The following is a 17,151-nucleotide window of genomic DNA, read 5'->3' as shown; positions in this document are numbered from 1 at the left end:
CAAAACGTACGCTGGCTGTCATGTTCTTCTATGGGACAGACAGCAGCGATTGCATTATTGAACGGTAAATATAGAATAAAACACACACCCAAGTACTTTTTCAGCTGTTATTGCATTATTGCATTTTGTTAATGTCAGTTTTGCTTTTGGAGATAAGTTTTAAGCTATATTTTTGGAGGGAAAAGCTTAGTGTTCATGTTCGCATGGGTAGTAGCACTGGCTTTAGCGGCTCTAACTTAACTTTTCCATATCATTCATCTGATGATGGACGTCTCATGATATTTATTTTAGCACAACTGGGCTGTATTAGGCTATTGATTCCCGTGATTTTGCTTATAAATTTTGATTCAGCCATTAGCCTACCTTCGTGATCACGCAAAGAGGTCTGCCGTGGCGGTCCGTTCAGAATTCGCTTAGAAGCTAGCTCACTTCTTCTGATGAAAGTGGCCATCCCCAGGACCACAACGTGAAACATGATCATGTTAAGACTAAGAATATTATTTTAAGATTAAGGCCATACACATTATCAAAACTATAACAGATTAAAAACGAATTTAAGCATGGCTGATACAAATGAAGGTTTTCAAATAAAATATTTTTTATTAAACAATGACAGACAACAAAAATGTGTGCTTGTGTGTGTGAACAAGAAAAACAAAAACCAGGGGCAGGTGATCCATGAAACAGACAGGACTGGTGATGGCCATAACAATCCTAAAGGTCCAGCATTGTTCTCACAAGCCGCTTCACTCAAGACAATAATAACATAATGAAAAGTTAGTATATCCCAAAAAATTAAATTAAATAAAAGTTGCTATAAAGGTGGTAGCGATTCATTACCGAACTCTTAGCTGACGAAGTCGCGCTAGCTAACTAACGTTAGCTAGCAGGCAGTGCTTGAAAATTGGTTGAAACAACCAACATAAAATATAAATAATTACGCTGTGCATGTACAAATGAAGACCAGTATAAGCATCGCAAAGGGCCTCTGATACAATATAGACAGTTGACAATTCAAAAGAGGTCGATATTTCGGCAACTTAACTCTGGAACAACTCGACGCGCAGCAATGTAAGTGAATGGTGTCCAACGCCCAAATGACAGTGTTTGGAACTATTCCGATCTTCATATCCCGGAAGTAGGCGGTTAAAAGCGCCGCCATTATTTACAACGGAGGTCTATGGGAGTGTCGCAACTCTCTCTCTCTATGGCTCTGGTTTGAACTAACTAACGGTTACTATAGAAACCGGACTTGTTTACGACGATAAACCTGTAACTTTAACGATCCGCGATTTAAATGTTTTATGAAAATGCTGGACTTTACTACTAATTTAAACTCTCTCGGATTTGAGGCTGGACTCAGTGAAGTTGAGAAAGAATTGCTTTTTCTGCGCAGTCGATCTGCAGGGCTGACTGTAAGTGGATGTGCGCATGCTGTATTTGTCTATGAACTTTTCAGATTGTTAAGGTAAGAACAGTCGAGCAATGTTGTTGATCTCATATAGACGGCGTTTTATTATTACTGAGTGTCGACGGTCGTGTACATTTTCCCACAGAAAGAAACTGAACGCTGAGAATGGCTGCACTGCTAACACACATCTGTCTGTTGGCATACTGGGTGGAGGTCACGTGGGCAAACAGCTGGCAAAGCTTTTCCTGCATTCATCCGATCTCAAGCCATGCGACATCAACATCTCAACTAAAAGACCTGAGACCTTAGGTTAGTGAGTACAGATGTGCAGTGTGTTCCACACAGTTATTTTGGTGGAGGGAAACGATACTTTTTTTCAAGTTTCTTTCAACATTATTTTTTCTTCAGACATTGCTCTTTAAAAGTAAAAGTATCAGCTGTATGTAAAGTGACCCACATTTGGGTTTTCACCACTGAAAATGTGTACAATTTAACTATTTACTTATTGCGATCCTTGTGCATACATACATTTGTGTGTGTGTGTGCGCGCACTATACATTTATACAATATATATTTAAATATAATGAAAATATATACACACACTGACACACATATATTATATAAACAAAAACATTTATGTTAGATGCAGTTAATCGCTATTAATGAATTATTATTCATTAATTATTATACTGACCCCAAACTTTTTGCAGTCTAAATGCACTCAGAAGCAGTTTTTTATTAAAAGACTGTAGAAATTCATCTAGTTGCATATATTCTGTTCCCTAAATTATTAAAAGATGTCAGTGAAACATAGTGCACAAATATCTTTAGTCCTCTGAACTGCTCTGTGAGTGTGTTGATCTGTAGGATGGTGCACAGGCGTTACTGTAGAAACACATGTGAAGGTCCAGCGCCTGCGACCCGCTGGCGTCCTCTTGTCAGGGTGATATTGATGCAGTCAGGAGCAGTTTCCACTCTAATGCTTCACATCTCATAAAAATCCTCCCGAGTCTGGTTGTCATTAAGATTGAAATCAGACCTGGTTTTACATCTGACGTTGTAGGACTGGTGCGCCCTAATCGATAAGCCTGTATTTTCATCAAGATCTACTGGTTAATTCTGTCTTTTCTTTCATTGATTCACAGGGGAAATTTCAAACATTGGTGTTGAGTGTTACTTTGACAACATTAGACTGGCTAAACGGGCAGACTTGCTCTTCCTCTGTGTCTTGCCCTCTCATCTTCCTCAAGTATGCTCAGACATTCGCTGCCATCTGTCTTCAGACTGTCTTGTGTACAGTTTCACCTCAGCAGTGCCATTAAACAGGTACTTCACTATTAGATTTATTTTGAATAATACCCACTGTTATTCATTATGGAATAAGTCAAATTTTCTGTGCTTTGATATCTGTTTGTTGATTGAATCTGTCAGATTTTGGTTATAAAGTGCAGCAGTCGCTTCCGGAAGTAAAAACTCTAAAGTCAACTCTAAAGACAGCCCTATTTGTTTCTGCTGAAGAAGCAGATAAAATAATCGTGTCGGAACAACTGAATTCCTGGTGAAAAACTACATTACCCATGATGCTGTACAGAAAATGACATCAATCAGAGAGTTGAAAGAAGATCTCTTTAGCTCCGCCCACTCCCATGAAGCACTGCGAATGATGTCGATCTCTCTACGCTCTCAAAATACTGAAATGTTTGTGTATGCATATTTTGCAATAAACTTCAAATATATTGTTTTTATACATATAATCAAAATTCGTAAATGAGTCGCTTCATATTTCTCCATAGTTTTAAATTCTATTATGCTGTTCGCAATGCTTCATGGGATTGTAGTTCTTTCCCAAAGGTCTTCATATATATCAAAGTTTGTAGTGTGGGGATTCACCTCGCAGCTGACTGGCTTGGTTTATGGCGTATAACTCTTTAACGAAGACTCTTTTAAAATCCCTATTGGAAAAACGAATGGAAAAGATACTTCCGGAACCAGCACCTGAAAAAGGGAGAGGGAACTGTTGCACTCCATACTTCCAGAACTTAGATTTTGAGGGAAACTTACAATAAAACATTTCCGTGTTAGTTATTTTTCTTCTTTTTTAAAAAATAAATGTATAAATAATGTGTTTCTATTTTATTGCAAAATTATTATTTTATGTAAATATTAATTTATTAAACTCACAATATGTCACACAATAGTTAAGCATCAGCTTATAATCTTCTCAAATCTTTTTTTTTTCAGGCTTGCAATGCTTCTTGAACACCGTTTTATTATTAAACCTCAGTATGAGTTTGTGGCTTGTGATGATGTCACTACAATTTGGCTCCTCCACAATCAAGTGTCCGCAGCTTTAAAGCACGAGGAAGTGCTTTCAGCATCACTTCCTCTTTCAATGAATGGTGTGTAAAAACTAGGAGTATCCTTGACAATATTTCCCCTTTAAAATGTTTATACCCATCTATCATTTTTACAGACATTAATACATGAAGACATAAATAATATTATTTAGATTATTAGAATTGTTATAAATATTAACATATTTACATGAACCGGTCAAAAATCTGTCTTATTTAAATATATAAAATAGTAATATCCAAGTAAATATTTAAAAAACGTTCTATTCATCAAAGAAAATGCATCATACGGAGCTCCTACGACTCCTAAGGGGACGTGTTATAGAAAGAAAAAAAATTAGATGGGAGGAAAAATTATATTTGCATTCTCTCGCAAACATTTGTTTCCACCAAAATATTAACTGTTTAAAACATTGATAATAATAAGAAATGTTTCTTGAGCATTAAATCAGCATATTATAATGATTTCTGAAGGATCATGTGACACTGAAGACTGGAGTAATGATGCGGAAAATTCAGCTTTGCATCACAGGAATAAATTAAAATAAAAAATTTAATAAAATTAAAAAATAGTTATTTTAAATTGTAATAATATTTCACAATATTACAGTTTTTACTGTATTTTTAATCAAATAAATACATCCTTGGTGAGCACTGACTTGGTGACTTGTTACAGTGTAATTATACTTTTAAGTACTCAGTAATATTAATTTAACTACATGTACTTACTATAAGGTTAGGGTTTAGTTTAGGGTTATTTGCATGTAACTATGCATGATTTACTGTTAATACTGTAGTAGTAAATGTAACATATGTAACGTGTCACCATACTTTTTATTTCCCCTCAAATGATGTCTGTCTCCATCTGTCATGTGAAGTCAATACCGTGTGGTTTTCATATGGTGTGCTATAAGAGTCCATTAAGTAAACGTTGAGTGTTTGCTGAAGGTGGGCTGTTCCTGGATCAGAGATGGGTATCAGCGGTGCTCTACGCTCTCCTCAACATGTGCACGGCTGCCAAACTGGGGTCCGGAAAGACTCTTCTCCTGCTAAATGAGCTGTTTGAGACAAAGACATTTACTTATCACAGTTTTGTAAATTCACCCATCGCATCTGATCCCAATAAACCCGATGAGTGAGTCTAGAGCTTTTTTTTTAATTCTGTGTTATTTTAGTTTAATTATAGTTAAATATAGCTTTTATTTGTACACTTTCATGCTAACTTTAGTTAAATTTTTTGTTCTTTTATTATGTGCTTTTGTCATTTTATTCATTTAAAAAAAAAAATATTGCTATTTAGATTTGATTTATTTTTATTTCAGTTTTAGTTTAATTTTTGTTTTTATTCATTATCAGTTAATAATTTTAGTGCTTCACCTTATTTCAGTTTATAGTAGTTGACTGATATTCATATTGACTATTATATAACCAAGTTTTATCATTTTGTTCATAACATATTGTCTCTTTTGTTTTACAGCCTTTTTCCGTGGATCAATTTGGTCGACGCACAAACTAAAGACACTCCATTGACTGATTTGGTGTTGAGAAATAAAGGTTTGCGAGACTGCATTTCAGTCCTGTACTATAATGTATTTTCAAACCTAGCAGAAGGATAGGACGTACTTTTGTTCACTGAGAGTTTCAGTGGGTAAATTCCCGTGTTCATGTTCAATCTGTTTATAATTAACCAACTGTATGTGCAGATGTGTGCAAGTCTCTAAAATAAGTGCTAATTAAACTCAGGGGAGAAGTTAGTATGTCAGCTCAGCTGAATCCCTGCTGCATTACTGCTATATTTGTGTTTTATCCTCTGCAGGCTTTTGCCACACAAGGCCACATTTTCGAGTACATTTCAATGTGTCAAGATAACTAGAAAAAGGCAAATCAAGGAAATATTGACCCGAGCTAATAGACAATAGAGCTGTTCACTTATCTCACAAAACATGTAATGCTACCAATGTAAAATATATATTTTTTGTTTTTTATTTTTTTATTTTGTCGAGTGATTCTTGTAACTTTTTTTGTTCATAATTAACTAAATTTAAATAAAGCAATACATCATCAGTCCTTCTTCCAAAACATGTTTTTGTCTTACCATGATTCACTATGGGAAGCCTGTTATAAGTGTTTATATTTTAGACTTGTCGATATGGTTTTCTCCGGCTACTATGACGTGTGTATGGTGTGGTTAGTTGTCACAATGACAGAAAGGTTGAGCCGCTAAATTTCAAGCAGAGGAGAGTCTGCTGAAAAAAAATAAAAAGATTGTGACAGAGCTCGTAATAAAACAAGAATCAACATTGGTTTGGCTTTTCAGAGATGGCGAGAAGTGAGGGATTTGAAATGTTGCAAAGCGACACGAAGATGGTGTTTTTATTTCTCAACAGGTGAGTAAGGAGTTTTATTGAACAGATAAATTAGCATATGTAGCTCTCTCAGAGTTCATTGTAAAGCATCATCTACTGTGAAGGGTCATTTCATTATGGTTGTTGTGGCGCTGTGCTTGAATTTATTTTCAAGTGTTTATTAATGGGTAAAGCTTCAGTAATGTCTTCAGCTTGAGATCTTTTCCATCTTAGCTGGTTGTCATATCGAACCATATTCGATATAGTCACGACAACAAAACTGTTCTTCTTCCTCAAAATGCATGCAGTCTTGTTTTTAACCACTAGAGGGCCAAAACTAAGTGTGACAGTGAGAATAATAATACAAAAGCATAGGTACTGTAGTACTAAATATCACCTTGGCTGCTATTACGTGTGGCAGTACAGATGAACCAGTCATGCTGGTTATTAGTACTGCAGCACTCTGTGATATTGCTTTAACACAAAAATGTATAAAAACAAGTAATTAAGTTAATTACTATTAATTATAGACTAATAATTACTAAATTATTTATTACTATAAATTAATAGTAAAATATGCAGACAAAAATAATTTTGAATCTTTCTTCTCCACCAATGAAAAATTGTTTAGAGTGATAGAAACAGTGCTGATACAGTCCCACAACTCCAATACATTTTTAGATATGTGTGAATAAATATATATACATAATTTATGCATATATATATATATACTTAACTATACTAACTATAACTATTTATATAGTTTATAAATAGAAAGAACAGTATTTATTAAAAACAGAAATCATTTAAAACATTATTAATGTATTTACTGTCACATTTAATCAATTTAATGCATCCTTGCTTAATAAAAGTAAATTCTTCATTTCTTTAAAAATTTCCTAGCAAACTTTCTTATAGCATTTTTTACATACCGTTTACAGTAGTATTTTTTCATAGGACTTTTATTATATATTTGTATGTGTCTGGCAGCCATTGAGAAAAGACTTGTCTCTTCTGCCTTCACGCACACACACAGTACGTATTTACAAATGAACGGACTTCCTGGGGCGTTAAACGTTATTTGTCAAGCAAGCAACACTGTTGCTTCTACAGCATCACAGGGTCGCCGGAGGTAAGTAAGAGCATGAACATAGATTATGAAACAATACTGTACGTGTGGGTTTACCACATACGGTGGGTTTGATTTGAAAGCAAATGCGGTTTATGCAGTTTTTTTTGTCTTCTGCTGAGATTGATGATTTAATGGCGAATGACACTTTAGTTACGCGACGTGTCAAAACTGTTGCTGTGATTCGTATAAATGTCAGTTAATGACGATTACGCACAAAATGTAGTTCAAACAGCCTTACTTATTTTGACAGATGTCAATATGTATTGTTAAAAACCCAATTGTATTTGTTCTTGTAGATTTTGTTTAATTTTTTAATGAAGTTCATTGAAAGCTGAAAAACTCAGGTGAGTTTTTATTAGGTATTGTGACGAATATGATGATTTATGTATGTCATGTTTTTTTGTGCTGTAGAGATGGAGAAACTAGAGACATCAGAGCTTCAATCTAGACTCTCATCCCTGTCTGTTTCTTCTTTCCCTGGTATAACGTCAAAAAACTGTGAAACAAACCCTTTAAACAGGTGTGTGCATGTTTATATGAGTTTTAAAAAATTATATATTTTAGGGTTCAAGGGTATTTAAACCTCATCCTTCCCACTGTCATTTTGAAGTCTTCAAAGCACAGACCTTTCCCGGACAGTAATCCAACCGGACAACCAAAGCAAAATGGACGATAACAGCAACAACAAAGAATCTCCACAGTCTACTGAGGTATATTGCATTCAAGCCTGTCCGGTGTATATATAAATAAGTGATCTTTAATGCTGTATGATTGTATGTATGGTGCTGTTGTCAATAGGAGCCCAGCGCATCTCTGGGGAAGGCAGAAGCGGGTGACACACAGGAGAGCAGTACTTCACACTCAGGGGAGAAAAAAGGTTAGCACATCCCCTATTAGAGAGGTGAAGCTAAGCACAGAAAACTTCTCATTATGTTTCATCATTGCCCCTCGAGAAGGAAGCTGTCAGAAAAAAGAAAGATGTTTATGATGTTTGTAGTGTGCTATTTATAACCTTAAAAAACTATCCCACACATGTCATTTTTAAAGTCAACATGCAATCAAAATCGACAATTATTATTTTTATTTTTTTATGGAATATTGCAGTTTTTATTATAAATTATTTATTCGTGCATATCATTATTGTTTAAAGAGGCCATATTATACCTTGATTTTGTTTTTGGGGTCTACTAGAATAGGTTGTAATACTTGTATGATCTAAAAACACATTATTTTTCACATATTTTACATTGTCCGTCAGTAACGCTCTGTTTAGTTCCTGTCTCAGTGAAGCTCCTCCTTCTTGAAAGCGCAATGTGCTCTGATTGGTCAGCTGGAGCAGTGTGTTGTGATTGGTCAACCGCTTCCAGTGTGTTTCGGAAATATCACACCCCTTACCATAGGGCTGGGCAATATGGCAAAACAAAAATCTAGACTTCTAGATAAATCTAACTTAGTTTATTTTTTTTATGTTTAGCTGGTCCACTACAATATGATTAAAGTAAAATTCTCTTTATTAACCATCTTGTTAAAAAAGTTCCACACCTGAAGTGATCAACATGGTGTAAATGTAAAACAAATATCTTTGCAGAAAATATGAATGAAATATGAAGGCAAATATTGTACAAACGTATCTTAAACATATCCTATATACTCAGGAATAATGTAAAAAAGCTATGCATTTCTCAGCCAATAACACCAGTAATAGGCTATTATTAACAGTAAATGCTTTGTAAAAACAGATAATAACAGCACCTTTCAGCCTGTCACCATCATGCAAAAATGAAATATCAAACATACAGTAGTAGGTCTTTACAGGTTTTTGCATTCCATTGCGCTATTTTTCCTGTTGTTTTTATGTTTGGCTGTTGCACTCATGTCTCGTTTTTTTCAACGCAAAAAAATCTCTATATAACATGCTTTACCTGAATAAGCATATGTGCATTTTCTTCCAATTCACCATAGGGCAGGCGATCATGTGACTACTTTGTGCTGTATGGTATGCTTTTTTTTTAAATAGCATGCAGTGTACAGTATATAGGCCAGGTCTTATAGTATGCAGTACAAAAGTTGTTTAATATAGCTCATAAGTTCAGACACTGATTGCATAAAGCATGTTGAAAGCTGCCTTAAAATATATTGATATATAATATAAACAGATATGTGCACAACTCATGACTACTCAATACAATTTTTTATTAGTATGTCAGGTCTACATATTTACAATTAGCTGAAGTTATACTAATTTACTATTAATTGGTGGAGGAATTTTTATTATTATAATTATTATTAATAATAGCAACAGCAACGTTATGGGTTCGATTCCCAGGGAATGCACATACTGATAAAATGTATACCTTGAATGCAAGTTGTTTTGGATAAAAGTGTCTGCCAAATGCATACATCATTATTATTATTATTATTATTATACACTTGGCAATGGCTTTATTCAAATCGACTCACATTGCATTCAAAGTATACATTTAATTAGTTAATGCATTCCCTGGGAATCGAACCCATGACCTTGTTGTTGCTACTAATAATAATGATAATGATAATAATAATAATAATAATAATTATTATTATAAAAACAACAGCGGTGGTAATAATACAATTAATTAAATCATTGTTTATTTAAATCAGTTTGCCTTTATCAAATTGCTGTTGTGTGTAGTTTACAAAAACAATAAGCAATTTAAGGTCTTGCATTTAATTAAATTGTTTTAGAATTAAGTTGTTGCCAGATGAACCAACGTGCAGTCATGCAGCAACATTATTGTGCAATAATGCAATGAAATAATTTTGATTAATGTATACATTTAAATAATTCAAATGCAAAAATATAAAAAAATGTCAATAAATATACAGTACATATAATTATTTTATTTTTTTTAAGTATCCAGGTAATGAGAATTTTGGGGGAAAAGTGCTTTAATTGTACTAAAAATAAAGACATAAAAATAGACTTTCTTGTTTTCTTATGATTTTGAGCTGATTTGAGTACATACACTACTGTGTAAATATTCCCAAGGTGTTAAATGAAATGAAAGTCACTTCTCTCTTTGCAGCTCTTCCTCCGATGAAACCGGCCTCCACGTGGACCTCTGTGGCAGTGAAGGAGCTGAAGACTAAGCTGCGTCAAGAGAAGGACAGCGTGGTCACGGTATATCGCGGAGACATTATGACCGTCCACGTACCCGTTGTTCCTGAGGCCAAGCGAGTGTGCTGGGAGTTTGCCACAGATGGCTATGACATTGGCTTTGGGATTTACTTCGACTGGTCACCAGTCACTAGCCGAGCCATTACTGTCCACATTAGCGAATCCAGTGACGATGAGGATGAAGATGATGAGCTGGAAGGTGAGGGAGTACTTCCTGTCCTGTTTCAGGTTACGTTCACACACAATACGGTTATTAACTCACACCCGTACATTTTCAGGACTCACAACCTCCTTCTCTGAAAACCTGTGCTGTGTGAACATTTATGCATTTGGCAGACGCTTTTATCCAAAGCGACTTACATTGCATTTCAAGGTTCACACAGTCACATTCTTAACAATTAACATAATGAACCGATATGTTCTTATTATCTTAGAATGAGCCATTTCTATCTACGTACACCGTGGGTCCCCTTACAATGAAATAGCCATTTTGCGCCGTCATGTTTCTACAGTGGCCCTAAACCAGGGGTGGGCAAACTTTTTGGCTCAAGGGCCACACTGGGTTTTAAAATTTGACAGAGGGCCAGCCCAGTAGCAGATTATGAAACACGATCTCATGAAAGTGCCTATCTATACCACGAATTTTATTTCTCGTGCCATTTATAATCCAAACATTTTTTTTGCATGCATATGCTACGCACTGTAAACCCCTTGGTTAGGATTAGGGGTGAGGAGTGCGTGCCTATTACACGCCATAAAGTGCGTATCATATGCATGCGAAAACTGCGTATCATAAGCACTACAAATACAATTCGTGGTATTCGCACTTTCATGAGATCGGGCTGAGCAAACACACGTCTGCGCGAAATTCAACAACTGAGAGACGACATTCTGACAATACATTTTTTTATGCTAGATATCCCCCATTTAGCATGTTATGTTTTGAGGTTAATTTTTAATTAGTCAGATGTTAGATAATTATAGCCTATACTTTTTAAATATTGTTTATCCTTATTATTATTTAATGGGCCTAACAGTAAATTAGAAAGAAAACACCTGCAAGTGTACACTTAGAAGAGTAAAAATGACAGAAGGTTACGTTTATTTATTAAAACTGCATATGGCAATCAATTTGCACTTCCAAAAGTCATACATTTGTGGAAAAAACGAAATAAACGAATATACAAATTTATTTTAAGAATAATAAAATAAAACATAAAAAGCAAAGGCAGATCAGAACATTTCATGAACAAAACCGGGTTCTGTACATGGCAGACAGGGGAGCGTAACGTTAGTAAATGTCGGTAAAAGGAATCAGTCAGTGATACATCCACAAATCCAGAGGAGCAAAGAAACTAAATAGCAGACAAATCAAAGGAAAAACTAAACAGGTGTGCAAGCGGTTACCAAAATTTTTTTTCTCTGTGAGTTTCCAAAAAAGGAAAAAACATTAACGTGCAACAAGTCTATGCGCTTAAAGCCTGTTTTATGCTTCTGCGTCGAATCGACGGCGTACCCCCGCGGACCCCTCTGCGTCGACGCGAACCTCGACGCGACCCCTCCGCCGTAGCTCGACGTGCACCTCCAAAAAATTTTAACTACGCGTCGCGGTGACGCAGACCGCAGGGGCTGTGATTGGTCAGATTATACATCATTTCCGGAGTGTAGCTTTTCCGGTTTCCCCCTCCCGCTTTAAAGCCTCAAGTGTTCACAAGATGTTGTATGAGACTGAACATTTGCACCCTCATACTGATAATTATAATACACTTATAAAGACAGTAAATAAAGAATTAGTAAAACTAAAAATATGGATGGATATTAATAAATTATCTTTGAATTTAAATAAAACGAAGGTAATGATGTTTGGTAATTATAAAGAAAACGCAGAAATATTATTAAGTATTGATGGTGTTGCATTAGAAATAGTAGGGATACTCCACTTTAAAGTGAAAATTCTGTCATCATATACTCACCCTCATGTTGTTTCAAACCTGTATGAATTTCTTTCTTCTGCTGAACAGAAAGGAAGATATTTAGAAGAATATCAGTAACCAGACAGTGTTTGGGTCCCATTGACTTCCATAGTAGGAAAAAATATAATATGGAAGTCAATGAGACCAGAAACTGTCTGGTTACTGATATTCTTCTAAATATCTTCCTTTCTGTTCAGCAGAAGACAGAAATTCATACAGGTTTGAAACAACATGAGGGTGAGTATATGATGACAGAATTTTCATTTTAAAGTGGAGTATCCCTTTAAGCTGGAAACCACACATCAGATACATACAAGGTAAAGTATCTAAAAGTATTTCTATAATTAATAAAGTGAAATGTCTTGGAATATAATATACTCATTATATAGAAATGTGTGGCAATAATTATAAAAGTTCACTACATACCCTCTAAACATTTTTATACTGCTCAATTCTTGTATAAAGCCCACAAAAATATATGCATATGTATATGGGTGATAAACTGTTTTTTTTTTTTTTTTTTTGTGTTATACACTACTGGTCAAAAGTTTTAGATCGGTAAGATTTTTAATGTTTTTAAAAGAAGTCTCTTCTGCTCACCAAGGCTGTGTTTAGTATATAAAAAACAATAAAACAAAACATATTTTATGACAATTTAAAATGACTGTTTTCTATTTTAATATATTTTAAAGTGTAATTTATTCCTGTGATCAAAGCTGAATTTTCAGCATCATTACTCCAGTCTTCAATGTCACATGATCCTTCAGAAATCACTCTAATATGATGATTTGATGCTCAAGAAACATTTATGATTATTATCAATGTTGAAAACAGTTATTTACATTTCTATTTCATGATGCTATGATGAATAGAAAGTTCAAAAGAACAGCATTTATCTGAAATCTAAAGCTTTTGTAACATTAAACACTACCCTTCAAAAGTTTGGGGACAATAAGAATTTTAATTTTATTTAGGGGGGAAATAAATTAATTAAATCAATACTTTTATTCATGAAGGATGAGTTAAACTGATCAAAAGTTACAGTAAAGACATTTATAATGTTAGAAAATATAGGCAAGAGATTCGCGAACCACACCACTCCCCTAGCGTTCTGGCGGTGAAATGCACCGCGATGCAACGCAACCCGACGCAGAACCATAAAACGGTCACGACGCCGTTGGAGTGACGGCGTAGCTACGCCGTGGAGTTGACGCAGAAGCATAATGAGGCCTTAAGTCGCTGTCTGTTTGGTTTCCATGGTGACGCGTCATTGCTTGTTACGTGACACACACACCGCAGCCACAACAGCGCTGAATGAATGATGATCTGCTTTTATGTCATTTTTCCTTTTTTACATTTGTTAGCTATGGCATGAAATATCTGATATCCGATTGTCAAATATATGCAACGCAATATATATATATAACGCAAAGTATTGCAAGAAAAAGGCAAAATGAATGCGATCTTAAAGGTATAGCGGAGGATTTTCCCGAATTTTAGAAAAGAACCGCCCTCTCCACTTTTTGAAAAAATGCACATGCGCAACACTCTACATGCTCCCGAGGAGAACGCCTATTAAACGTATGCACAAGAGAGCATGCACGAGCTAATCATAGCTTACATTAACTTTTACTAGCAGTGATTTTAAATGGATTTCTCCAAATAGCATGCCAAACTTTACCTGTCAAGTAGAAACTTCGCGACTGAGGCATCAGTGGGAAGCCCAACCTGTGTTTTGAGCGCACGCCATCGTGTGAATCGTGTGCACGAGCATGTATGACGGCCTTACGTAAACATATCACCAGAATGATTGACACTTAGGTGGACCAATAGTATAGGCTACCCACCCGGAAAAAGAAAATCCTCTGCTTTACCTTTAAGACAATTTTTGAAATACTCGACGGGCCGGATTAAACGGCCTAACCGTAGTTTGCCCTCCCCTGCCCTAAACGGACAAACAACTACAGAGCGCGTTTCGTCACTATGTTGTTCTTCGTGCAAAGAAGCTAGCTAAAGTCAGCGAATATAACACTGACACAATGATGAACAATTTACAATAATTTTCGCAATAACATATCGTTTTACTGAATAATAAAGTAAACATAATTTCTTAATTTATCTTTGTTAAGAAACCTCCTCGTTTAACTGGCTACAATGACATCACTTCCTGTCGGCCACCGGTGCAGTTCACAACCTCAACACTAGATGGCGCTAAAAAGCACACACTGCACCTTAAAGCAACCTCCCCCAATTTTCATCTCATTATATTATTATTATATGAGAAAAATATATAGGCATACATTCATAATTTATATACACTATCGTTCAAAAGTTTGGGGTCAGAAAGTGTAAGGAAATTGTTTCATTTAGCAAGGATTCATTACACTTATCAATTTTACATTGTTACAATTTTTTTTTTTTTTTTTTGCTGTTCGAATACTGAAAAAATGTATCACAGTTTTCACAAAAATATTAAGCAGCACAGCATTATTTTCAACATTGATTATAATAAGAAATGTTCTTTGAGCAGCAAATCAGCATATTATAATTATTTCTGAAGGATCATGTGACACTGAAGACTGGAGTAATGATGCTGAAAATTCAGCTTTGCATCACAGGAATAAATTACATTTTAAAATATATAAAAATAGAAAATGGTTATTTTAAATTGCAATAATATATTAAAATATTACTATTTTTACTGTCTTTTTAATCAAACAAATGCAGCCTCCAGGAGCATAAGAGACTTTCTTATAAAAAGATGTATTTTACAAAACTGTACAAGGCTTAAAAATAAGTAGATGCATGTAAGGAAAACTCCAGTGACAAATGGACAATTGTTTTGTCAAACAGGCCCTGTGGTTCCAGGAGATGTTGAGAAGGGCTCGAAATCAGTTAACAACTCGAACTTGGGAGAGATCCTGCCTGTGTACCGTCAGGACAGTCATCTGGCAGTGCAGGGCGGCAGCCACGAGTTTCCAGGAGACGGCACATACCAGCTGAAGTTTGACAACTCGTACTCGCTGTGGCGGAATAAGACTCTGTTCTACAGAGTATACTACAGTGCCTGAGGAATCAAGTGCTTATTTAAAAAAAAAAAAAAAAAAATCATCGTATGTATTCAATCACTGTATAATTCTTGCTATTGTTGATTTGTGCTTTTCATTTTATCCAAGCCCTATCATAGATCAAAAAATTTGCTTTAAAAATGATATATATATATATATATGGCTTTAAGATGTTACGTGCAAGATTATATATTTCATATAAAAGGTCCATATATGTTTTCTAATTGTATTGTCTGACACCACAACAGAACTGTGGCATCACATATCAGGAACTACAGAGTAACTAATCAGGGAAAGTATATGGGTGGTGAACCGGGTCGAAAGCTTTTAAAACAATTCTACACATTTCAAAGGCAAAGACAGTGAGAAAGTCAATGCAGGTGACGTGGCAGAAGTCACTGTCGATTCAGGTAATGATATACGTGTTTTTGTTTGTTTGTTTGTTTGTTTTCTTGCTGTTTTATGTCTAATATAATATTACACAGACCTCCATTGAGCAAAATCAGACACTATTTCTTACATATACTGCTAATACTGAGTCTCAGCCAGAAAGACACTGGAAGCCACAGCTAGTTAAGATGTATTTGAAACCTCGTATTCATATGTTTTTATTGTAGTTGCTTACTCTAGTAAGATGGCAATCACATCAGTCACCAAATGGTTAAAGCCTGCTTGTTTGCAACTTTAAACCATTTCCTGCCACAAAAGCTAATTTGTTGCATAACTGATCCAATATTTGCACGTCCCAGGCTCTCATCTGGCGTGATTAAGGGTTGTTTAGCATCAGTTCGGTCTGTATAGACACAATGCAGATGGCCTGTTGAAGACGTTTTATTTACATTTATGCCTCTTTTCCAAGGCGTCTAGAAAACTACTTCTAGTATATATAGGTTTCATGATTCAGATAAGTTCATTGGAAGAGCTTTCTTGCTTATATCACGTGCAATATGTCACGATAAGCGCTGCCGGCAGGAATAGCGTTAGGTTTCCTTGACGACTTCTTGATTATGAATACCAAATCACGCTGCAAACATTTCTTTTTATACCTTAAATTATTTGCATGTCTTAAGAGAATGTTGCATTGTGCTGCTGAGGTAGGCTACTTTATTCTGCCAATGTGCTTTTCTGCTAGTATGACATGTATATGATATATGTTTGTCATCCTTTTCTTGTTTTTCGTTCGTTGTTTCATTTGCTGTGTGTTGTTCACAATAAACGTTGAGGTGAATTGTTTGTTGCCTGTTACATATCCAGACTCATGCTTCCTTCCTGCTCTTCTGATAATACACTGCACTTCCTTGTGAGAGTAGCCATAAAAAGTGCTTTTTCAGCATTAAAAATGTTATGTTCTTGAACGGCCACATGCACCATTTCCCCTTAAACGAAGGTTAATGTACCGAGTCATATCACCATTAGAACGAAGTGCCATTCTTTCTTATTTTAGATAGAGGGCGCTGTTAGACGGACATAAAGACAACATTACAATCCTAATTTAAATCATTCGACTTTCTGCAAGACCATTGTTTATATTTTTGAATATTTATTTAAAAATAGCATGTTTGATTATGATTTAATATAATTATGAATCAGATATTAATATTATATCTAATTGCTCTTTTTATAAATATATAACTTGGACAATTATAAACAAATAAATTAATTCAGGATTACATTTAGTGAAAATTACCATGAACCCATGGGTTGAAAATGT

At 35.1% G+C, this 17,151-nt stretch overlaps 1 protein-coding gene across 2 annotated transcripts; it reads left to right on the top strand.

Moving 5' to 3' along the window:
• Positions 1-192: 192 nt before the first annotated feature.
• LOC309479268 (protein TMED8-like) lies at positions 193-16,685 on the top strand. 2 transcript variants are annotated; one of them, XM_082143299.1, is made up of 9 exons: positions 193-1,468; positions 1,557-1,720; positions 2,557-2,737; positions 3,653-3,810; positions 7,654-7,762; positions 7,853-7,952; positions 8,041-8,119; positions 10,308-10,598; positions 15,226-16,685. In XM_082143299.1, exons 1-9 carry the CDS (start codon positions 1,305-1,307, stop codon positions 15,441-15,443), a joined length of 1,464 nt encoding a protein of 487 aa, XP_081999425.1. In that variant the 5' UTR covers positions 193-1,304; the 3' UTR covers positions 15,444-16,685. The 2 variants fall into 2 exon arrangements, with proteins under 2 accessions (XP_081999425.1, XP_081999426.1); XM_082143300.1 differs by lacking the exons at positions 193-1,468; positions 1,557-1,720; positions 2,557-2,737; positions 3,653-3,810 and adding an exon at positions 7,090-7,242.
• The last annotated feature ends 466 nt before the right edge of the window (positions 16,686-17,151 follow it).

This window comes from Leuciscus leuciscus, assembly GCF_965113295.1.
Source record: "Leuciscus leuciscus genome assembly, chromosome: 17".
Lineage (NCBI taxonomy): Eukaryota > Metazoa > Chordata > Actinopteri > Cypriniformes > Leuciscidae > Leuciscus > Leuciscus leuciscus.
The sequence above is the reverse complement of the archived record's forward strand: the minus strand, read 5'-3'. Positions and strand labels throughout refer to the sequence as shown.